Source organism: Mauremys reevesii, linkage group 7 (assembly GCF_016161935.1).
Source record: "Mauremys reevesii isolate NIE-2019 linkage group 7, ASM1616193v1, whole genome shotgun sequence".
Lineage (NCBI taxonomy): Eukaryota > Metazoa > Chordata > Testudines > Geoemydidae > Mauremys > Mauremys reevesii.
In genome coordinates, this window is record NC_052629.1 from 125517793 (window position 1) to 125540451 (window position 22659).

The following is a 22659-nucleotide window of genomic DNA, read 5'->3' on the forward strand; positions in this document are numbered from 1 at the left end:
AGAGCGCAGCAGGTGCTGCCCTCCTGGCCCATTGCAGCCCAAGGGCACCGTGTGGGGGTCAGGGGAGGGGGGCTGCATGCGTGTCTGGGGGCTCGAGGGGCCCGAGGTCCTTCCCCAGCCCGGTCCCCCTCCACCACGCCGTGCTGGGGCTGGGCATGAGTTACCTGCACAATGTCCCGCTCTGCATAGCGCCCCCTGGAGGAGACCCGCACATCATCTCCATCCAGTTCTTCCATGGCTGGGGATGGGAACGCCAGTCAACGTTTACAAGCTGCCACCAGCCTCTCGTGCCTCCCTCCTGCACACCTGTCCCCATGAGGCTGGGCTGGGCTGACCCAGTGCTGTGATGTGGGGGTGCTGCCTGTCTCCTCCCTGGGTGCACTGTGCATCTGGCCCTGCTGCCTGCTTTTCCTGACCTCACAGCAGACACATACCGCCCCCCCCCCCGCGTCCTGGGACTCCAACCTCCCTGCCCCCAGCAGAGAGACCTCTGCAAGCACCCTGTGAGTGGCCTCAAGCCATAGCTAGTGCCACATGGTCAGCCCTGCACATCACCGAACTTACCATCAAACTCTGCCGGGCCCACTCCCACGATGATGATGGACATGGGCAGGGCAGAGGCCTGCAGAGCAAGGGAGAGAGTTACTGCCAGCCTGGAGCCTGCCACCTGCGTCTCTTCCGTGCCTCGCCAGCCTGGGGCCTGCTGCTGTTCCCAGCGCTGCCACAGGACTCAGGTGGCACAGCTGGGGCGTGGGCATCCCAGCCAGTATCCCTGCGTTCCAGGGCCTTGCTGCCCAGGGAATGGAGCCCTCAGGCCCAGTCAGCCTGGCCCTGAGCTGGGGAACTAGCTTCACCCCAGAGCTGGCTGGGCGAGGGGGGGGATCGCTCACAGGCTGGGTGAGGTGAGGGAAAAGCACCCAGGAGACGGCTGGGGGAATAACGCACAGGGCCGACCGGGCAAGGGGGAGGGAATAGCACACACGGGCCAGCTGCGGGGTGGGGGAATAATCCACAGGAGCCAGCAAGGTGAGGGTAGCGCGCAGGGGATGGCTGGGCGAGGGGGGGGCAGCGCGCAGGGGATGGCTGGGCGGGGACAGCGCAGGGGATGGCTGGGGGAATAGAGCACGGGATGGATGGCTAGGGGCGATAGCGCGCAGGGGATGGCTGAGGGGAACAGCGCAGGGGATGGCTGGGGAGGGGACAGCGCAGGGGATGGCTGGGGACAGCAGGGGATGGCTGGGGAACAGCGCGCAGGGGATGGCTGGGGGAGGGGGGACAGCGCGCAGGGGATGGCTGGGCGAGGGGGGGACAGCGCGCAGGGGATGGCTGGGCAAGGGGGGGACAGCGCGCAGGGGATGGCTGAGGGGGAACAGCGCGCAGGGGATGGCTGGGGGAGGGGAGGGAGGGAATAGCACGCAGGGGCAGCGAGGGGGAGATTGGGGACAGCGCGCAGAGGACGGCTGGGTGGGGAGGGGGGAATAGCGTGCAAGGGACGGCCGGGGGAGGATGGGAATAGCAGCCAGGAGCCACCTGGGGAGGGAATACCGTATAAGGGCCGGGCGATGGGGGGCCAGGCCAGACTAGCCTCACATGAGCGAGTCTCTGCCACCCTGGATAGCGCTGAGTTTGGGAGACCCAGGCCAGTGGGAGGGTGCTGAGTCTGGCTCCAGCCCAGCTCCCCTAGGAGGGTTCCCTTGCCTGCAGTGGGACAGGACTGCCCTGCCCCCGCCCACCCCACTCACGGTGACGATGGCCTCCTTGGTCTGCATCATGTCAGAGATGACGCCGTCGGTGACGATGAGCAAGACGTAGTACTGCGATCCGTCCGTCACCTGGGCAGCCAAGCTAGGGCACAAGGCAGAGGGCAGGGGACTCGTACCAGCCCCACTCTGCCCCCCATGGGGCCCTGGTCACAGGGCGGTTTGATAGAACTTCCCCCTCTCTCCGCCAGCCAGGCGTGGCTCCTTGGGGCCATGCTGGGAGCTGTGCCGCCTGGCTGCCACTCCGGGTGCCCAGCCCCAGCCCCACAGAGCCCACAGCTCCTCAGACACCTGCTCAGCCCAGCCCTGGAGCTCAGCTCTCAAATCTGGCCATGCCTGCTGCTTCCTGGCCTAGCCCCGAGCTCTGAGCCGGAGCCGCCCCCCCCGCCCCCGCAGCCAGCGCCGGGCCCCGAGCCGGAGCCGCCCCCTCGCAGCCAGCGCTGGGCCCAAGGCTCTGAGCTGGAGCCGCCCCCCCCCCACAGCCAGTGCCGGGCCCCGAGCTGGAGCCGCCCCCTCGCAGCCAGCGCCAGGCCCGAGCTCTGAGCCGAGCCCCGGCAGCCAGCGCCGGGCCCCGAGCCGAGCCGCCCCTCGCAGCCAGCGCCGGGCCTGAGCCAGCGCCGAGCCCCCCGCAGCCAGCGCCGGGCCCCGAGCTCTGAGCCGGACCCTCCCCGCAGCCAGCGCCAGGCCCCGAGCCGGAGCCGCCCCGCAGCCAGCACCAGGCCCCGAGCTCTGAGCCGGAGCCGCCTCCCCCCCTCCCGCAGCCAGCGCCAGGCCCCGAGCTCTGAGCCACAGCCCCCCCCGCAGCCAGCGCCAGGCCCCGAGCTCTGAGCCGGACCCTCCCCCGCAGCCAGCGCCAGGCTGCAGGGCTCTGGGGCACAGGAGGGCACCCTCCCAGTGTGCCCGTGGTGCAGCCTCTGCCCCACTCACCGGGCCACCTGGTTGATGACAGGGGCGAAGTTGGTGGGCCCGTACAGCTGCACCGTGCGCAGGCTCTGGAAGTAGGACTCCAGGACGCCATCAATCCCCATGCAGCTTGGGTTCTCCATGTCGCTGTTCTAGCAGGGGAGAAAGCCGGGGCAGGCTGGGCTCAGCGCTGGGGCAAAGCCCTGGCTGTGCACGTGCCGGGGGCAGCCATGGGGCTGGGCTCTCTCCAGGGCTCTGCACCCAGAGGGCTCTCCCCACAGGGCCCTGCAGTCAGTGGATCAGCCAGGGCTGGAGCAGACCGTGAAGGCCTGGCGGGGTTCCCTGGAGCCTGCCCTCCTGCGTGCTGCCCTATCCCATTCCAAAATGCCCCACGCTGCCCCGTCTCCTCCCGGCCCGGCCTGCATGCTGGAAGCAGCAGTCAGGACCCAGGGCAAGAGCACCGCTGGGCATCACCTCCCATCCCACCCGGTCCTGGGGGCCCTGAGGGGCGCCCCTAGCCCTGGGCTGGCGTGGGGCTGGCAGAGGCCCTGGCACTGCCTCCTACCAGGGGGAACTGATGGGAAATGCTGCCGTCAGGTGGGATCTTGGCACCAAAACCGTAGGCGGGGAAGAGCTTGTCACTATCGTAGTCCTGGATGATCTCGCCGACGGCCTTCAGTGCCATGGCGTAGGCACTCAGCTGGTACGGGCTCATGTAGTGCAGGGAGGTGGGCTGCGACGGGACCCCTGCCGGGCACACGCAGCACCCGCCTCAGCCTGGGCCGTGCTCCCCGGCCCCCGGCCCTGCCCCGTCTGCCCCTGGCCCCATCCAACCTGGGCTCCTCACCCTGGCCCTGCCCCCCACCTCATCCACCCTGGGCCCCTCACCCCGCCCCATCTACCCTGGGGCCCCTCGCCTTGCCCTATCTGCCACGGGCTTGGCCCCTCCATACATCCCATCCACCCTGGGCTCCTCCCTCCACCCTCCCCTATCCTCTCCAGGCCCCTCCTGCCCCTGCCCCCGGTGACAGAATAGGGAGTGGGGAGGATTGACCTGGGAATGTTGCATGGGAGTTTTACTGGGCCTGTCTGCAGTGGTGTTGGGATATCAGGGGTGATCACTTGAGGGACGATACCTGAGCATGTAACCTGAGCCAGGAGGAGGCTGGGGCCAGGTGACACCTTCTGCCTGGGAAACTGGACAAAGGCTGGGGGAGGAGCCGGGGGGAGACTGGGGGAGACCTGGAGGGGGTTTCAGTTTGGAGCTGGCTGGGGAAACGGAGGGAGACCCAGGGCCGGGGTCTGGGCTCCCTGTCCCCCAAGATGGACCGGACTGAAGGGATCCTGTTCTCTGTACCTACAAGCTCTGTGTTGGACTGTGTTCCTGTCATCTAATAAACCTGTTTTACTTGCTGGCTGCAAATCACAGTGTGGGGGGGTGCAGGGCCCTGACTTCCCCACACTCTGTGACACCCCCCCAGAGCCCCCCTGCCCCCATATCCTCTCCAGGCCCCTCTCCCCCCTTCCCAGGACTCCCATCACCTTGCCCCTCTGAACCCTGTGGCAGGACCCCAGAGTCTGGGGGGCAGGTAGCTGGGACTGGGGCAGGGGCCGAGAATGGGCTGGAGAGCAGCTCCCTGGAGCCAGGACCCCCAGGCCCTCGCTGTGAGAGGGTGAAGGGGAAAGGAGCTCGGGGGTCACCCGGGGCTGAATTGTCCCTCAGTTCCCGTGGGAAGCATCTGGGCCCAGCCCACACATGGCACTCACCGTTGGAGGCCGTGAAATCAATGGCGACTGTGAAATTCAGCTGTGTCCTGCGGGGGCAGGAGGAGAGAGTGAGAGAGTGCTCCCCCAGACCCCCAATGAGGCATTCCCAGCTCCCCACCCTGTTCCCTTTCCCCCATCCCCCCAACTCCCTTCCCCCCCGGTCCTCCAGCCCTGCTCCCCTCAGCTCCGGTGCACTTTCCCCACCCTGCTCCCCCACCCCACTTCCCTCAACCCCGCTCCGCTCCCCCAGCCCCACTCCCCTCAACCCGGCTCCCCACTCCAGGCCCCTCACCCCCGCTCCGCTCCCCCAGCCCCACTCCCCTCCACCCGGCTCCCCCACTCCATTCCCCTCAACCCCGCTCCGCTCCCCCAGCCCCACTCCCCTCAACCCGGCTCCCCCACTCCATTCCCCTCAACCCCGCTCTCCTCCCCAGCCCCACTCCCCAGCCCTATTCCCCTCAACTCCGCTGCCCTTCCCCACCCTGCTCCCCAGCCCCACTCCCCTCCACAAACCTCGTTCCCCTACCCTGCTCCCCGCCCCCAACCCCATTGCCCTCTACCCCGTTCCTCTCCCCCCACCCCACTCAACCCTGCTCCCCTCACTCACTTCCCTCAACCTCACACCCCTCCCCAAACTATGCTGCCTCAGCACCCCTCCCCACCCACCACCCTCCCATCCCCAAACCTGCTCCCAAACTCCCCTCCAGACCCCCCTTCCCAGCCCCTGCAGACCCCTGCGCCCCCCAACACCAGCGGCACCGGTTCCCTCTCCTGCTCGCTGCCAGCTCTTCCCACCTCCCGCTGTCCCCTGCCGCTCAGAGGCCATGGCCCGTCTCCCCGATCCCGGCACAGTGGCCAGGGGCTGCCAGCAGCGGGTGCACAACTCCCTCGGGGCTTCGCGCGGGAGGCTGGGCCAGGGCCGTGGGGGCACGGTGGGCGGGTGCAGCCCGTGTTGAATGGGGGATGCAGGGGGTGGGGAACAAACCCCAAAGGGGCTGAGGAGTGCAGAGCTATGAACAGAGTTGCCTGGGGCGTGCGTGCGGGGGGGGATCCCTGGGCACCCGCTCACCCGCCTCGGATGTAATCCACAAAGGTGAACTCGGACTCCACAGCAAAGGAGAGAAGGGTCACCTGCCGGAGACAGAACATCAGAGCCCACCGAGACAGCCCCCCCTCGCCACAGACAGCCCCCCGAGACTGCCATGCCTCCCCACAGACAGCCCCCTGAGAGAGGCTCCCCCTCCCCACAGACAGCCCTTCGAGACTGCCATCCCTTCCCACAGACAGCCCCCTGAGAGAGGCTCCCCCTCCCCACAGACAGCCCTTCGAGACTGCCGTCCCTTCCCACAGACAGCCCCCTGAGAGAGGCTCCCCCTCCCCACAGACAGCCCTTCGAGACTGGGCCCCCCTCCCCACAGACAGCCCCTCGAGACTGGGCCCCCCTCCCCACAGACAGACCCCTGAGTCAGAGCCCCCTCCCCCCAGACAGCCCCTCGTGCCTGGGCGCCCCTCCCCACAGGCAGCCCCCTGAGTCAGGGCCCCCTCCCCACAGACAGCCCCTTGAGACAGGTCCCTCCTCCCCACAGACAGATCCATGAGACAGCCCCCTGAGACAGGCCCCTGAGACAACCCCCGGGATAGGCCCCCTCCCCACAGACAGCCCCCAAGACAGGGCCCCCTCCCCAAGACAGTCCCCTGAGACAGCCCCTCGAGACAGCCCCCACAGACAGCCCCTGAGAAAAGGCTCCCCTCCCCACAGACAGGCCCCAGAGACAGCCCCTGGGATAGGCCCCCTCCCTACAGACAGCCCCTACAGAAAGCCACCTGAGACAGGCCCTCCCCACAGACAGCCCCCAGAGACAGGCCCCCCCAGAGACAGACCCCTCAAGACAAGTCCCCCCAGGGTCAGACCCCTAAGACCCCCTCTGCCCAGAGTCAGACCCTCCAAGACAGGGCCCCCCTCTCCCCAGAGACAGGCCCCCAGAGAGACATCTAGAGACAGCTACTGGAAACAGAATGTCAGAGACCACCCCCCTGGACAGAGCCCCCAACAGACCTCTGCACCGCCACATAGAGACCCCCAAATACCCCGTCTCCCCAGTGACCCCCCCAAAGAAACCCTCCCCCACTCCGCAGAGAGACAGAGCTGGAGACACCCCTCTCCCGTCCCCCCCCAGGACAGACATAGGCTGCAGGACAGGCACAGGGGTTGTCCGAGCTGAAGGGAGGGAGTTGTGGGGTGCGTCACCAAGGGGGCAGGGGGCAGCATGCAGTGGGCAAGGGGCAAAGAGGGAGCTGGGGGCACTGTCTGGCCTGGGGGGCGGATTCCCTCAGGGGCTCCGGCAGGTTTCACTCACCGTTCCAGAGTTGATGTATTTCTTCTTCTTGCATTTCTTCTTTGGATTTAACACCTGATGGAAGCAGAGGAACAGTTCAGGGACCCCCAACATCAGCACACACACCCGAGGCAGTTCTTGCCAGCACCCCCTCCCCCAGCCACCAGCCCCCTAGGTGTTCCTGCCAGCCCCCCCGGGGAACCAGCCCCCCCATGCTGCTAGTCCCACTGGCAGTTCCTGACAGCCCCCCCCAGCCGCCAGCCCCCCAGGTGTTCCTGCCAGCCCCCCCGGGGAACCATCCCCTCCATGCTGCCAGCCCCATTGACAGTTCCTGCCAGCACCTCCCCAGACCACCAGGCCCCCAGGTGTTCCTGCCAGCCCCGGGAACCAGCCCCCATGCTGCCAGCCCCCAGCCCCCAGCCCCCAGCTGTCCCTGCCAGCTCCCCCCAGGGGAACCAGCCCCCCTCTGCTGCCAGCCCCACTGGCAGTTACTGACAGTCACCCACCATGCTGCCAGCCCCCCCAGCTGCTCCTGACAGCACCCCCATATCACCACCCCGGGCCGTTCCTGACAGTGCCCCCCGGCCGCCAGCCCTCCCACCCTTCCTGAGAAACCCCCCCCCCCGGGCTGACAGACCACCCCCCTGGGCTGCAACAACCCCCAGCCATTCCTGCCAGCCCCCCGAGGCTGCCAGCTCCGTAGCCATTCCTGATGGCCCCCGGCCGTTCCTGCCAGCCCCCTTTGCTGCCAGCTCCCCAGGCTGTTCCTGAGACACCCCCCATACTACCAGCTGCCCTGTACCGCCAGCCCTGCTGGCCGTTTCTGACAGCCCCCCCGGCCGCCGGCCCCCGGGCTGCCATTTCCCCCGGCCATTCCGGACAGCCCCCCTTTGCTGCCAGTTAAATTCCCGAGCCCAGAATCTTGCCTGGATTCTAGCCCTGCAGCAAACTTCAGGTGAGTGAAGCTCCTGCAAGAGCTGCCAGCCCAGAGCTGCCCACGGGGGGGACTCCATGCCCCAGAACTGGCCCAGGCCCCCAACCCCAGTGGGGCTGAGCCGGGCATGGGGGGAACCAGGAGAGCTGGGCAGCAGCGGGCCTCACCTCGTAGACTGTGAACTGGCTCTGAGCGCGGGAAAGCTCCCGGTAGCTTGTGGCAAACTCCCCGATGAAATCGTGGCTGTGGGCAGAGAACGAGCACAAGGCAGGTGTTAGTAGGCAGCGCAGATACTCACTCAGCCTGTCGTGGGGGGAGAGGGCACAGGGGGCCTCGCCCACTATAACCTGGCACACCATGGGCAGAGGCTGTGAGACAACCCCCTACTCTGACCTCTCAACCCCACTCCCCTCCCAGAACCAGGGAGAGAACCCAGGAGTCCTGGCTCCCAGCCCAGTGCCCACTAGTCCTTGCTGCCTCACAGGCAGGGCAGAAATGGGGTGGCTGGAGGATGAGAGAAGGGGCAGCCCTGGTGGCCAGACACAGGAGCCTTCCAGCAGGCAGCCCCAGCAGGGCGGAGAGGTAGGGCCCAGTGGGTAGGGGCAGGAACCCAGCCAGGCCAAGGGCTGCTCCCACTGGCTCTGGACAGACTCAGGGATTGGCTCCCTGGGCCCCAGAGCTTGGAGGCTACGGGGTGGCCAGGAGAGCAGTGGGATGGGCACGGGCAGCAGCCCAGGGCCAGCCCCGGGAGAGCAAGGAGGAGGGGGTTATGGCCAGGGCAGACCAAGGACCAGGCCTAAGGCCAGACAGTAGCTGGACGGAGGTGGGTGGGGCACTGGGGATGTGCCCCCGCCTGCCCCCGGGCTCCTCACAGCCTGGTCCCACCTTCCATCCCGGTCCCAGTCGTACACGTCTATCTTCACCGTCCTGAAATACAAATGCAGGCAGCAGGTTAGCGAGCACCCAGGATGGGCCTGGAGAGCCCCGGGGGGCCTGGCACCCCATGCTTCCCCCTCCCCACCCCCAGGCCCCTGCTGGGGCCCTGCTCCCCCTCCCCCGTCCCCACCTCTGGGCCCCCGCTCCCCCACTCCTCCGCCGGGGCCCTGTTCCCCCAGTCCCCCATCCCTTCCCCCACTCCCCTGCTGGGGCTCTGTTCCCCCATCCCTGCCCTCACTGGGCCCCCACTCCCTGATCTCCACCCCCGGGGCCCCCACTCCTGTACTGGGGCCCTGCTCCCTCATCCCCTCCCCCACTCCTCTGCCGGGGCCCTGTTCCTTCATCCCCTCCCCTGCTCCCAGGGCCCCACTCCTCATCCCCACCCCACAGGGCCCTGCTCCACCATCCCCTCCTCCTCTCCCAGGCCAAGCCCCTCCTGCCCCCCCACTGGACTGGCCCAGAGAGCTGCCCCTCCCCCAGGGCCCTGCTGGGCCCGGGAGTTTGTGTGTCTGGGATCTGCCCGCGCTCTGGCTCTGTGTTTGCAGCCCCCGTGGCAGGACAGGACGGACACGTGTCTGGCTCCTGACCTGTCGTAGTCCCCGTTGCACAAGGCTCGCACGGGGATGGAGAATGGCTGCCATACAGGGTTGAGTGTGTTTTTCACTACTTCTGTCTTGTGGCAAATCGTGAACCTGGAGAGGCACCAGAGAAGTGGGGCTGAGGGCAAGCACTAGCAGGTAGGAACCCACCCAAGCTGCCCCTCGCTGGGCATCCGCCCCATGCAGCCTGGGGCATCGCACGGCCCCACACGTACGTGCCATCCTCGTTGCTGCGGTAGAAAACGAGGAAGGGGTCGGATTTCCCGAAGAAGTCCTTCTTGTCCAGCTTGTTGGCACAGAGCTGCATGGTGACAATGTCCTGAAAGAAACGGACTCCGTCAGGATGGGGCGGGGGGGGAGTCAGGATCCAGGCAAGGGGTGGATGGCGAGGGGCAGCTGCCAATGCAGGCAGGAGGGGCCTGCACCATGGTAGCCAAGCCCCCTGCTATCCCATCCTGCCCCCCAACTCTACCAGTGCCCCCGTCCTGCCATCAGCCCCCCATTACCCCCTCCTGTCCCTCAACTCTACCAGTGCCCCCATCAGCCCCCATTACCCCATCCTGCCCCAACTCCACCAGTGCCCCCATCCTGCCATCAGCCCCCATTACCCCCTCCTGCCCCTCACCTCGACCCGTGCCATCAGCCCCCCGTTACCCCATCCTGCCCCTCAACTCTACCAGTGCCGCCATCAGCCCCCCATTACCCCATCCTGCCCCCAACTCCACCAGTGCCCCCATCCTGCCATCAGCCCCCCCTTACCCCATCCTGCCATCAGCCCCATTACCCCATCCTGCCCCCCAACTCTACCAGTGCCCTGTCCTGCCATCAGCCCCCCATTACCTCCTCCTGCCCCTCAACTCTACCAGTGCCGCCATCAGCCCCCCGTTACCCCATCTTGCCCCTCAACTCTACCAGTGCCCCCGTCCTGCCATCAGCCCCCATTACCCCCTCCTGCCCCTCAACTCTACCAGTGCCCCCATCAGCCCCCCATTACCCCATCCTGCCCCCAACTCTACCAGTGCCCCCCTGTGATGAAGTGGGACTGTTCTTAATGTTTCCTCTGAATACTGTGTGGGTGCCTCAGTTTCCCCTATGCATTTCTTAAGTCTCTAGGTGGTGGGATCAGGGGGTGTAATTGTTGCAGAGCAAAGGGCCGAGACTCTGTCACCTGGCAAGTAATGGCCTGGGCCCTTTCCCCCTGCAAGGGGATGCTAAAGGCGTTGGAGACAAAGGGATCAGGTGACCTCCTGGCCCGGGAAAGGAGCTGAGCAGAGGAGGAGGGGCTGGAGGGGGTGTCAGTCTGGAGCTGGCTGGGGACGAGAAGTGAAGTGCAGATGTGGGGGTCTGGCTCACTGCCCCCCAGAATGGACCCGGCTGAGGGGTCCGGTTCGCGGTACCTACAGGCTCTGTGTTAGACCCTGTTCCTGTCATCGAATAAACCTCTGTGTCCCTGGCTGGCTGAGAGTCACGTCTGACTGCGCAGTGGGGGGGCAGGACCCTGTGGCCCCCCCAGGACCCCGCCGGGGAGGACTCGCTGGGGGAAGCGCACGGAGGGGCAGAGGATGCTGAATGCTCCAAGGTCAGACCCAGGAGGTGAAGCCGTGGGAGCTTCTTGCCTGGAGACAGTCTGCTCACAGAGAGGAGACTTCACCAGAGTCCTGCCTGGCCTGGTGGGGAGCAGTCCCAGAGCAGCGCCCGGGGACCCCGTGACACCCCATCTGCCCACACGACTAACTGGGCACTGGGGCAGGGAGCCAGGGCCAGCCCAGGCCCCAGACAGACGGAGTGTTCAGAGCCTGTAGGGCAGGCCCCACCTGACCTGGGCCACCCCACTGACATGGGGAGCGCGGTGCCCCGCCCAGCCCCATGCCTTCGCCACACACCCCCTTTGGCCCCCCAGCACAGCCCCCCCACGTACACATGCCTCAGCCCTTCCCTGCCCCCATCGGCCCCTCAGCGCCCTGCAGCCAGCCCCGAGCGCAGGCAGCGTGCCCAGGCCAGTGGAGACGCACTCACCCGGCAGTTGCTGAGCTCCTCAGCTGACAGCAGGATGGTCCCACACTTCTTCCCTGGGACCCCCCTGGGAAAAGAAACATCCCATTAGCGCTGGCAGGAGCGGACAGCAGGCAGGACAGGGGCGCAGCTGCAGCGGGTTTGGCTGCTCTCCCCCCAGGTCCTGTTTGCCCCATTGTGAAATCAGCATTTCAGCCCACTGAAGGGCCAAAGTCAATGGCCAGAGCAGAGCACGCTCCCAGCAGGGGGCGCTGTGGGGGCAGGGCAGGGCGCTGGCTGTGGGGGGCTCCCAGCAGGGGGCGCTGTGGGGCGGGGCAGGGCGCTGGCTGTGGGGGAGCCCCCAGCAGGGGGCGCCGTGGGGGCGGGGCAGGCGCTGGCTGTGGGGAGCTCCCAGCAGGGGCGCTGTGGGGCGGGGCAGGGCGCTAGCTGTGGGAGCCCCAGCAGGGGAGCTGTGGGGACAGGGCACTGGCTGGGAGCTCCCAGCAGGTGCTGTGGGGACAGGGCAAGGTGCTGGCTGTGGGGAGCTCCCAGCAGGGGTGCTGTGGGGCGGGGCAAGGTGCTGGCTGTGGGAGCTCCCAGCAGGTGCTGTGGGGCGGGGCAGGGCACTGGCTGTGGGGAGCTCCCAGCAGGGGCGCTGTGGGGGCAGGGCAGGCGCTGACTATGGGAGCTCCCAGCAGGGGTGCTGTGGGGCGGGGCAGGGCGCTGGCTGTGGGGGCTCCCAGCAGGGGCGCTGTGGGGCGGGGCAGGGCGCTGGCTGTGGGGAGCTCCCAGCAGGTGCTGTGGGGCGGGGCAGGGCGCTGGCTGTGGGGAGCTCCCAGCAGGGGCGCTGGGGCGGGGCAGGGCACTGGCTGTGGGGAGCTCCCAGCAGGGGCCGCTGTGGGGGCGGGGCAGGTCGCAGGCTGTGGGGGAGCTCCCAGCAGGGCGCTGTGGGGCGGGGCAGGGCGCTGGCTGTGGGGAGCCCCCAGCAGCGGGTGCTGTGGGGGCGGGGCAGGGCGCTGGCTGTGGGGGGAGGTCCCAGCAGGGGCGCTGTGGGGGCAGGGCAGGGCGCTGGCTGTGGGAGCCCCAGCAGGGGCACTGTGGGGCGGGGCGGGCGCTGGCTGTGGGGAGCCCCAGCAGGGGCGCTGTGGGCGGGGCAGGGCGCTGGCTGTGGGGAGCTCCCAGCAGGGGCGCTGTGGGGGGCAGGGCAGGCGCTGGCTGTGGGAGCCCCAGCAGGGGCTGTGGGGGCAGGGCAGGGCGCTGGCTGTGGGGGAGCTCCCAGCAGGGGGCGCTGTGGGGGCGGGGCAGGGCGCTGGCTGTGGGGGCGGGGCAGGGCGCTGGCTGTGGGGGGGCTCCCAGCAGGGGGCGCTGTGGGGCCGGGGCAGGCGCTGGCTGTGGGGAGCTCTCAGCAGGGAGCGCTGTGGGGGCAGGGCAGGGGTGGCTCTGGGAGCTCCCAGCAGGGCGCTGTGGGGCGGGGCAGGGCGCTGGCTGTGGGGAGCTCCCAGCAGGCGCTGTGGGGCGGGGCAGGGCGCTGGCTGTGGGGAGCCCCAGCAGGGGCTGTGGGGGCGGGGCAGGACGCTGGCTGTGAGTGAGCTCCCAGCAGGGGGCGCTGTGGGGGCAGGGCAGGGCGCTGACTATGGGAGCTCCCAGCAGGGCTGTGGGGCGGGGCAGGGCGCTGGCTGTGGGAGCTCCCAGCAGGGCTGTGGGGGCCGGGCAGGGCGCTGGCTGTGGGGGAGCTCCCAGCAGGGGGCGCTGTGGGGGCGGGGCAGGGCACTGGCTGTGGGGGAGCTCCCAGCAGGGGGCGCTGTGGGGGCGGGGCAGGGCACTGGCTGTGGGGGAGCTCCCAGCAGGGGGTGCTGTGGGGGTGGGGCAGGGCGCTAGCTGTGGGGGAGCCCCCAGCAGGGGGTGCTGTGGGGGTAGGGCAGGGCGCTGGCTGTGGGGAGCTCCCAGCAGGGCTGTGGGGGGCGGGGCAGGGCGCTGGCTGTGGGGAGCTCTCAGCAGGGGTGCTGTGGGGGCAGGGCAGGGCGCTAGCTGTGGGGAAGCTCCCAGCAGGGGGCGCTGTGGGGGCAGGGCAGGGCCCTAGCTGAGGGAGCTCCCAGCAGGGGGCGCTGTGGGGGCGGGGCAGCGCCCTGGGCTGGTGGGGGAGCTCCCAGCAGGGGGGCTGGGGGGCAGGGCAGCGCCCTGGGCTGGTGGGGGAGCAGACACAGTGACAGGTGTGGTGGGGGGCGGGGGGACGCTGACTGGCTGGGAAGATGGTGGTGCTGAGGAATCGCTGACCCCGGAGCCAAGGGCCCTGCCGTCGCTCGCCCGCACTGCTAGGCAGGCTGGTCACTGCAGCGGGAGCCATGGCTCATGTGGGGCAGCAGGCAGGGAGCTCTGAGGTCTCCCTGGCCCCCTGTGCCGGGCATGTCCTTGCCACACTGTCCCTGAGAGAGCTGGAGTGTGGCCGGCAGAAGGACCTGAGCCCGAGACGCCCAGCATGGGGGCGGCGGGTCAGACGAGGGCTCCTGGGCTCCCAGCCCCCTGCGCTGCAGCGGAGCTGAGGCACCAAGCAGGCCCTGCCGTTTTCAGGGTGGGTTTGCTTGGCACATCCCCACTGCCCTCGGGAGGAAGCGCACGTGCTCTGCCGGCCGCGGGGACCCCTTCCCTCGTGGAGCCGACCCCACAGGGGACTGAGCCCATGGGGACTCGCTGGCCCCTCCAAGCCGCCTTTCTGCCAGCGGGCAGGGCCAGGAGCCCTGGGGGCAGGGCAGGATGGTCCCTGGGGCTGCGGGATGTTGTTGGGGGTCCCCCCCTCAGCCCAGCCTCCCCCAGCTACATCCTGGAGAAGTCGTCTCACTCCCTTACTGGGCCTGTGTCTGAGTGCGGCTGGCCCTGCTGCGCCAGGCACCGTGACAGGCCTGCCCAGCCCCAGCTCCCCTGTGCGCCATGGCAGGGGCCTGGCGGGCTAATGGTTGGGGACTGGGACACGGGGCCTTTCCCCTCTGGGGGGCACTGGCTCTCACCTAGCTCCAGGGCAGGGGCTGGCTGGCTGGGGGGCAGTACAGGGGGGCAGGGGCTGGCAGGCTGGGGGGCAGTGTTGGGGGGCAGGGACTGGCTGGCTGGGGGCAGTACAGGGGCAGGGGCTGGCTGGCTGGGGGCAGTATGGGGGCAGGGGCTGGCTGGCTGGGGGCAGTACAGGGGCAGGGACTGGCTGGCTGGGGGCAGTACAGGGGCAGGGACTGGCTGGCTGGGGGCAGTGCGGGGCAGGGGCTGGCTGGCTGGGGGCAGTATGGGGGGCAGGGACTGGCTGGCTGGGGGCAGTATGTGGGGGCAGGGACTGACTGGCTGGGGGCAGTGTGGGGGCAGGGACTGGCTGGCTGGGGGCAGTGTGGGGCAGGGACAGGCTGTCTGGGGGCAGTATGGGGCAGAGACTGGCTGGCTGGGGGCAGTGTGGGGCAGGGACTGGCTGGCTGGGGAGCAGTATGGGGCAGGGACTGGCTGGCTGGGGGCAGTGTGGGGGCAGGGACTGGCTGGCTGGGGGCAGTGCGGGGCAGGGACTGGCTGGCTGGGGGCAGTACGGGGCAGGGACTGGCTGGCTGGGGGCAGTACGGGGGGCAGGGACTGGCTGGCTGGGGGCAGTCGGCGGGGCAGGGACTGGCTGGCTGGGGGCAGTGTGGGGCAGGGACTGGCTGGCTGGGGGCAGTACGGGGAAGGGGACAGGCTGGCTGGGGGCAGTGTGGGGCAGGGACAGGCTGGCTGGGGGCAGTGTGGGGGCAGGGACAGGCTGGCTGGGGGCAGTGTGGGGGCAGGGACTGGCTGGCTGGGGGCAGTACGGGGGCAGGGACTGGCTGGCTGGGAGGCAGCACGGGGCAGGGACTGGCTGGCTGGGGGCAGTATGGGGCAGGGACTGGCTGGCTGGGGGCAGTGTGGGGGCAGGGACTGGCTGGCTGGGGGCAGTACGGGGGAAGGACAGGCTGGCTGGGGGGCAGTATGGGGGGGCAGGGACTGGCTGGCTGGGGGGCAGTACGGCGGGGGCAGGGACTGGCTGGCTGGGGGGCAGGGACAGGCTGGCTGGGGGGCAGTATGCAGAGTTACAGGAGCTCCTGCCCCAGGCCCTCCCCCCCCGCATGGAGCCCCCAGGAGCAGGCGAAGGGAGGCTCACGTGAGGGGTCTCTCCAAGCGGCTCCGCTGGGATCCGATCACTTCGCCCAGCGCCACGAACGCCTGGCCCAGAAAGTCCTGCCAACAAGGCTCGCTAGTTAGGGCACACAGAGCAGGTGGGGAGGGCAGCCCATGGCGTGTCCCCAGACCCCACCCCAGGGCAGGGCGGCTCAGAGCACACCCCACCCAGGTGGTGGCAAAGTTTGCAGATGACACTAAATTACTAGGATAGTTAAGTCCAAAGTAGCCTGCGAAGAGCCACCAAGGGACCTCCCCAAATTGGCCGATTAAATTCAGTGTTGAGAAATGCAAAGTGAAGCACATTGGACACTACATACATGGGCAGCGGGCGAAGCGTCCCCTTGGGGTGGCTAGTGCCCTACTAAACCTCTTCCAGCTGAGGCCTCGCCCCTGCTCGCTGCTTTCAGCCCCCGCCCCGGTAGGCCCGGCCTGGAGTCATTGTGGATAGTTCTCTGAAAACAGCAGCAGGCCAAAAAGTGAGCAGAATGTTGGGACTCATTAAGAAAGGGACAGATAATAGAGAAAATATTGTATCCCCTCTATATAAATCCCTGGTACGCCCACACCTTGAATACTGCGTGCAGATGTGGTCGCCCCATCTCAAAAAAGATATATTGGAATTGAAAAAGGTTCAGAAAATGGCAACAGAAATGATTAGGGGTATGGAACAGCTTCTGTATGGTGAGAGATTAATAAGACTGGGAGTTTTCAGCTTGGAAAAGAGACGACTAAGGGAGGGATATGAGAGAGATCTATAAAATCATAACTGGGTGGAGAAAGTGAATAGTGAAGTGTTATTTACTCTTCCTCATAATGCACGAACTAGGTGTCACCCAATGAAATTAATAGGCAGCAGGTTAAACAAACACAAGGCCGTGCTGCTTCTCGCAGCGCAGTCAGTCTGCGGAGGTGCCAGTTCCGTTGCCAGGGGAGGTGAAGGCCAGAAGTGTAACTGGGTTCAAACCTGAAGGAGCTCAGTTCCTGGAGGACGGGTCCATCAATGGCTGTTGGCCAGGATGGGCAGGGAGGGGACCCCGCGCGCTGGGGTCCCTAAGCCTCCGACTGCCAGAAGCTGGGAGTGGGCGACAGGGGCTGGATCGCTGGATGAGTGCCCCGTTTCCCTGCTGCACCTGGCCACTGCCAGAGCCAGGACACTGGGCTGGACAGACCATTGGTCTGACCCAGCAGCTGAGCTGATGTTCTGGATTCTTGCCTGCACCCTGCCAGCCAGAGCTTGCTGCTGAAATGAGGCCAGTGCTGCAGTGGGGAGCAGGTGCTGTGGGGCAGCCTGGTGGGGAGGGATGGCCAATGTCTTGGTTGGCAACTTCCACCAGCCCTTTGTGTTCCAGAGCCGCAGGAGCAATGGCCAGGGCCCAGGACAAGTTGTGGGGAGGGATGTTCCCCCGGCCACCCGGGAGAAGAGAGGCCCCCCGTGGCGGGAGGCATAGGTACCACGGCTCTGCGCTGCAACAGCTCCAACTGCTTCCCTGCCCTGGAGGCGTCGGCCTGTCCAGGGCCCCCAGGCCCTCCCGGCTGGGGGTGGGCATTGCCTGCAGGGGTAACCAGCATAGGCAGGGTTCAGTCCCTGGTGACAAACGGCCCCTGCCCACCTGGGCTCCCAGCCCAGCCCTCGCTCCCGGCTGTGCTTTGCCCATTTGCCACTGGGGGCAGGAGAGGCACGTACCTTCTGTGGTCCCAGCGTGGGCAGCAGAGAGAGAGCAGGTTACACAGGGTGATGATAGAGCCCGGGCTGCCACCCCTCTGAGGTAGCGGGTCGCCCCATCGCTCTGGGCCACTGGCAGCACCGGATCCAGCCAGGCAGCTTGGGGGCAGGCTCCGCAGAGCAGCAGGGAGGGGACGCCGGAGAGCCAGCGGCAGAGCCTGGGTGAGCAGCGACAAGCAGCAGCCAGGGCCAGGGCCGTGTTCTCTGTGCCAGACACGCAGTGCAGCTCCTTGGGCACGTGGCGCCTGCGCTGCGCTCTCCTGCCAGGACCAGACGGCCAGCTGCTCCCGCTGGGCCAGGCCCGCACCCAGGGCACTGCCCCTGGGCAGCTTCTGGCCAGCCCCCGCCTCGCCAGGCTGCAGTTCCCACCTGCGCAGTGGGGCTGCAAGGTGCCCCAGCAACGGGGCTCAGTCTGTGCCTCCTACAGACAGGGCCGAGCCGCCTCTGCACCACAGCGGGGAGACCCACCCCCCGTAGGGCACAGAGCCGCAGAGTCTCACTGGTCCAGAAACACGGCTGAGACTAGGGACCCGCAAGGCACATGGTGACAGGGGAGGGCTGAGCCTGGGGGAGGGCTGAGCGGGGTGCTGAGCGGGGGGCTGGGTCCGGGGGGTCCGAGCGGGGTGCTGAGCAGTGGGGAAGGGCTGAGTCTGGGGAGGCAGAGACGGAGGCTGGGGTCGGGGGCAGAGCAGGGGCCTGAGTCTGGGACCAAGCAGGGTGCTGAGCGGCGGGGCGCAGAGTCTGGGAGGCAGAGCTGGGGTCTGGGTCTGGGGGTCCCGGAGCGGGTGCTGAGCAGGGGCAGAGACAGAGGCTGGGTCTGGGGGCAGAGCAGGCGCCTGAGTCTGGGGGCTCAGTGCAGGGGCAGAGCTGGGGTGTGGGTCCGGGGGCAGAGCCGGGGCTGAGCGGGGGCTCAGTCCAGGGGGCAGAGCCGGGGCTGAGTGGGGCTCAGTCCAGGGGGCAGAGCTGGGGGGTGGGGGCAGAGCCGGGGCTGAGTGGGGGCTCAGTGCAAGGGGCAGAGCTGGGGTGGGTGGGGGGCAGAGCTGGGGCTGAGCGGGGGCTCAGTCAAGGGGGCAGAGCTGGGGTGGGTGGGGGGAGAGCCGGGGTGGGTCGGGGGCTCAGTGCAAGGGGGCAGAGCTGGGGTGGGTCCGGGGCAGAGCCGGGGGCTGAGCGGGGGGGCTCAGTCCAAGGGGGCAGAGCTGGGGGAGGGGCCGGATCCACACTCACGTGTTTAGAGATGTTGCAGCTCTTGGAATCCACGTTGTAGCTGGTGGGGAAGAGAGGAAGAGCCGTGAGCGCCTTGCAATGGGTGCAGGACCCCCCCACCCCGGGGCTGCCCCAGTCAGAGCCCCCCCAGGAACGAGCTCCGTCCGGGGCAGCGCTGGGACAAGACGGGGGCTACGGGGCCCCACAGGCAGGGCGCTGAGCACACCCAAGCCCAGCAGGTGATGGAGGCTGGTGCCCGGTGGCCGCCCCGATGCCCCGCAATGCCCGGAGAGGCCTGTGGGGCTCCTGGACTCCTTGTTGTGGGCAGCGGCTGGGGGGGCACCGCTTCAAAGCACCAGCACCTGCTGTGTCCTCCGGCCACTGGGAGCTGGGCCCTCCAGGAGTTCACGAGCTGTGCTGGGCCCTGCACAGCCAGAGACGGGCCCAGACAGGCCCCTGGCACCAGGCACAGCTGTTCCCCAGCCCCCCACATCTCATGTTCTCGCCCACCCCAGGCGCTGCTGGGTGTTCGCACACTGGGTCCTGCCCTGCATTCCAGGGTCATGACGACCTCAGGCTGGGCCCATGTTACACACTGCCCCGAAGAGCTTCTGTTCTGTCTATGGCGGAGTCAGGAACCCTGAGAGCAGCATGAGGAGCCTTGTAATCGTCCTGCCTTGCTGCAGCCGCCCCGCAGCCACCCCGGCCACCCCGCAGCCGCTCCATCACGCCACCCTGCAGCCACCACGCAGCCACCCTGCAGCCACCACGGCTGCCCCACAGCCACCCCGCAGCCACCAGGGCCACCCCGCAGCTGCTCCATCACACCACCCTGCAGCCACCCTGCAGCCACCACAGCAGCCCCACAGCCACCCCACTGCCGCTCCATCACGCCACCCTGCAGCCGCCACAGCCACCCTGCCATCCCACAGCCACCCCGCAGCCACCCTGCAGCCGCTCCATCACGCCACCCTGCAGCCACCCCACAGCTGCTCCATCACGCCACCCTGCAGCCACCCCGCAGCCACCATGGCCACCCTGCAGCCACCACGGCTGCCCCACAGCCACCCTGCAGCCGCTCCATCACGCCACCCTGCAGCCACCCCGCAGCCACCATGGCCACCCTGCAGCCACCACGGCTGCCCCACAGCCACCCTGCAGCCACCACAGCCACCCCACAGCCACCATGGCCACCCCGCAGCCGCCCTGCAGCTGCACCATCACGCCACCCTGCAGCCGCCCCGCAGCCACCACGGCCACCACCCCGCAGCCACCACGGCTGCCCCACAGGCACCCTGCAGCCACCAGGGCCACCCCGCAGCCACCCCGTGGCCACCATGGCCACCCTGCAGCCACACCATCACGCCACCCTGCAGCCGCCCCACAGCCACCACCCCGCAGCCGCCAGGGCCACCCTGCAGCCACCCCGCAGCCGCCAGGGCCACCCCGCAGCCGCCAGGGCCACCCTGCAGCCGCTCCATCACACCACTCTGCAGCCACCACGGCCGCCCCGCAGCCACCCTGCAGCCACCACAGCAGCCCCACAGCCACCCCACTGCCGCTCCATCACGCCACCCTGCAGCCGCCACTGCCACCCTGCCATCCCGCAGCCACCACGGCCGCCCCGCAGCCACCCTGCAGCCACCCCACAGCCACCATCCCGCAGCCTCTCCGTCACGCCACCCTGCAACCAGCCCATAACGCTGCAACCGTCACAGGCACCTTGTTATGCGACACCTGCTCTGTCACACCAACCTGCAGCCACCCTGCCACGCTGCAGCCGCCGCCCTGTTGTGCTGCAGCTGCCACAGACGTCCCTCCACAGCTGCTCTGTCACGCTGGCCGCCCGCAGCCACCCGCCATGTCTCAGCACACTGCAACTGCCCTGCCGGGTCACATCCCGTCACACCACATCCGCCCCAGAGCTTTGCAACCAGCCTCCAGCTCTCCCAGGAAGGGCTCCACTTTGGCCCAGTTGGCAGCCATGCCACAAATACCCTGGTCTCCAACTATGGCCCAGTGGGAAAGCAGGGGGTGAGCAGAGCGAAGGCAGGGTGGGGGAGAGGGACGGGGAGGGAACTGGGCGGGGAGCTGAGGCGGGGGAGGGGATCTGGTGGGGGAAGGGATCAGGTTTCACTCACACATCAAAGCGCAGGTTCTGCTTCTCCTCAAAGAAATAATCAAGGACGAACTTGCGGACGAAGTCGGGGTTCAGGGTGTTGTCAATCACTTCGGTGCGTCCAAACTGAGGGGAGAAGAGGGTGAGGGGACAGCGCTCACCTGGGGCCACGTGGCTGCGGCAGGGCCCCTGTGTCCCAGCACGTAGGTGAGGGGCTGCCTCCCAGGCCTGTAATCCAGATTTCCTGGGATTAAGGCCAACGGCAGAGCCAGATCATTAGCGTGGGAGCAGGAGGCCATATGGGCCCGTTTAGCAGAGCAGGGGATTAGGCGGCCCTGGCCGGGAGCCCCCGCAGGGATCAGAGTGGGGCAGGCCCAGCCCCTCAGCAAGGGGGCGCTGTGGAGCCCCCAGCTGGGCCAGGGGCCGCACTGGAGCTGGTGCCTGGAGCTGCCTGGCTAGCGGAGCAGGTGCAGCCCCCAGAAAGAATCTATCCCAGGCCCTGGGCAGCCCAGTCCCGAGGCCCCAGCTCCGGCTGATCTCTGCTGGGCCGGGGGGACGGATCTGGAAATCCCCAGGCCTGCAGGTCTCAGCCCCGGCTCAGGGAGCAGCAGCAGCCCCTCAGCATCCCCCCGTGAGCTGAGCCCAGGGCAGGAGCCCGAAGCAGCAGGGGGCATGGTGCTGGCGCGGGGGAGGCAGGCAGCAGCAGCGTGACGCAGGGGAAGCAGACACGCTGCTGGCAGTGCCCCAGGAGACGCCATGCAAAGACGCAAAGCTGAGAACTCACCCTAGCCTGAAGCAAACTGAGGCTGCGAGACGGGCAGTGGTGCTGCGGAAGGCTGCTCATTGCACTGCGAGCTGCCCACTCTGCTGCCCATGCAGCACCCTCCGGGTGAACAGGGAGTCGGGGCCCTGCTCAGCCGCCAGCGAACCTGGCTGCTGGGCCCAGGAGCAGCCAGGCCCATGGGTATGAAGGAGTTAGACAAGGAACCCTCTGAAAATGACTCAGAGCTGCTGGGAGTGCAGAGCCGGGCTCAGGGAGGCGCTGGGCGCGGGGCCGGGCTCTGGGAGGCGCTGGGAGTGTAGAGCCGGGCTCTGGGAGGCGCTGGGCGCGGGGCCGGGCTCTGGGAGGCGCTGGGCGCGGGGCCGGGCTCTGGGAGGCGCTGGGCGCGGGGCCGGGCTCTGGGAGGCGCTGGGCGTGGGGCCGGGCTCTGGGAGGCGCTGGGCGCGGGGCCGGGCTCTGGAGCATGGGGCCGGGCTCCAGGGGAGCGGGAGGAGACAGTGTCAGGTGGCTAAGTCTCGCCCTGGACTGCTCAGCTTTGCTCTCTCCTTGACAAAGACTCAGCCGTGGCAGATGAGCCCACTGGCTTGTTTGGGGGTGGGGGGCACAGGGCTAGATGGGTGCATTGGCAGCTGGAGCTGGGGTGGCAAGTGGGTCTCCCGAGCACCCTGTAAGGAGCCTGTGTCAGTGGGGGCAGGGTGTGGGCAGCCGGCCGGGTGCCTGCTCTGGGCACTGGGACGGGCCCCGCTGCGCTGACGCTCGGCACTCACCTCCCTCCACTCCTTGCTGCCACTCCCCTGGACGAACAGAACCACTACTGCAGAGAGGAGAGCGCAGGGTTAATGACTGCCTCTGCACCCGACACACCCCTTCCCACTGCATCTCACACTGCACCCGACACACCCCTTCCCACTGCATCTCACACTGCACCCGACACACCCCTTCCCACTGCATCTCACACACTGCACCCCCCCACACCCCATCCCACTGCATCTCACACACCGCACCCCCCATCCCACTGCATCTCACACACTGCACCCCCCCACTTCCCATCCCACTGCAGGTCTCACACACACTTCCCCACTGTGCACACACTTCATGCACACTCTCCCCACCTCATGCAGGTGCACCCTGTGCATGCACTCCTCCTTCCCCCGCCACTGTGCATGCATGCTTTGCACATCACAGTGACTACTCACGCACGTCACTGCACATATACACTGCACAACCCACCCCTCTGTGCACACACTGCATGTGCACTCGGCTACCCCACATGGTCATACTTTGCACATGCACACCTCATGGACACCAACCCACTGCACGCACATACCTTGCACATCACACTACATGCGTTCACACGGGCATACCTTGTGCACCACATTGCATATATACATTAACCTTGCTCATCCCAACACTGCACTTTCCCCGTGCCCCTGCACACACTGTGC

The 22659-nt window shown here is 68.0% G+C and overlaps 1 protein-coding gene across 6 annotated transcripts in view; it reads right to left on the reverse strand.

Annotated features, from left to right (window-relative positions):
- Window positions 1–22659, reverse strand: part of CPNE9 (copine family member 9) — a 33747-nt gene that overhangs the window by 1747 nt on the left and 9341 nt on the right. Inside the window, exons 3-20 of one of the 6 annotated variants that reach the window (XM_039482178.1) lie at window positions 21982–22028; window positions 20456–20559; window positions 18336–18375; window positions 17073–17075; window positions 15369–15445; window positions 11252–11315; window positions 9451–9554; window positions 9224–9328; window positions 8586–8627; window positions 7868–7943; window positions 6788–6841; window positions 5500–5561; window positions 4431–4477; window positions 3229–3410; window positions 2688–2815; window positions 1743–1845; window positions 565–622; window positions 165–238 (exon numbers count right to left, since the gene is read on the reverse strand). In XM_039482178.1, coding sequence (XP_039338112.1) covers window positions 165–238; window positions 565–622; window positions 1743–1845; window positions 2688–2815; window positions 3229–3410; window positions 4431–4477; window positions 5500–5561; window positions 6788–6841; window positions 7868–7943; window positions 8586–8627; window positions 9224–9328; window positions 9451–9554; window positions 11252–11315; window positions 15369–15445; window positions 17073–17075; window positions 18336–18375; window positions 20456–20559; window positions 21982–22028 — 1370 coding nt within the window. Of the gene's footprint in view, window positions 1–164; window positions 239–564; window positions 623–1742; window positions 1846–2687; window positions 2816–3228; window positions 3411–4430; window positions 4478–5499; window positions 5562–6787; window positions 6842–7867; window positions 7944–8585; window positions 8628–9223; window positions 9329–9450; window positions 9555–11251; window positions 11316–15368; window positions 15446–16840; window positions 17076–18335; window positions 18376–20455; window positions 20576–21981; window positions 22029–22659 lie in introns of those variants that run through there. The other 5 variants (XM_039482179.1, XM_039482183.1, XM_039482184.1 and 2 more) reach the window with 5 other exon arrangements.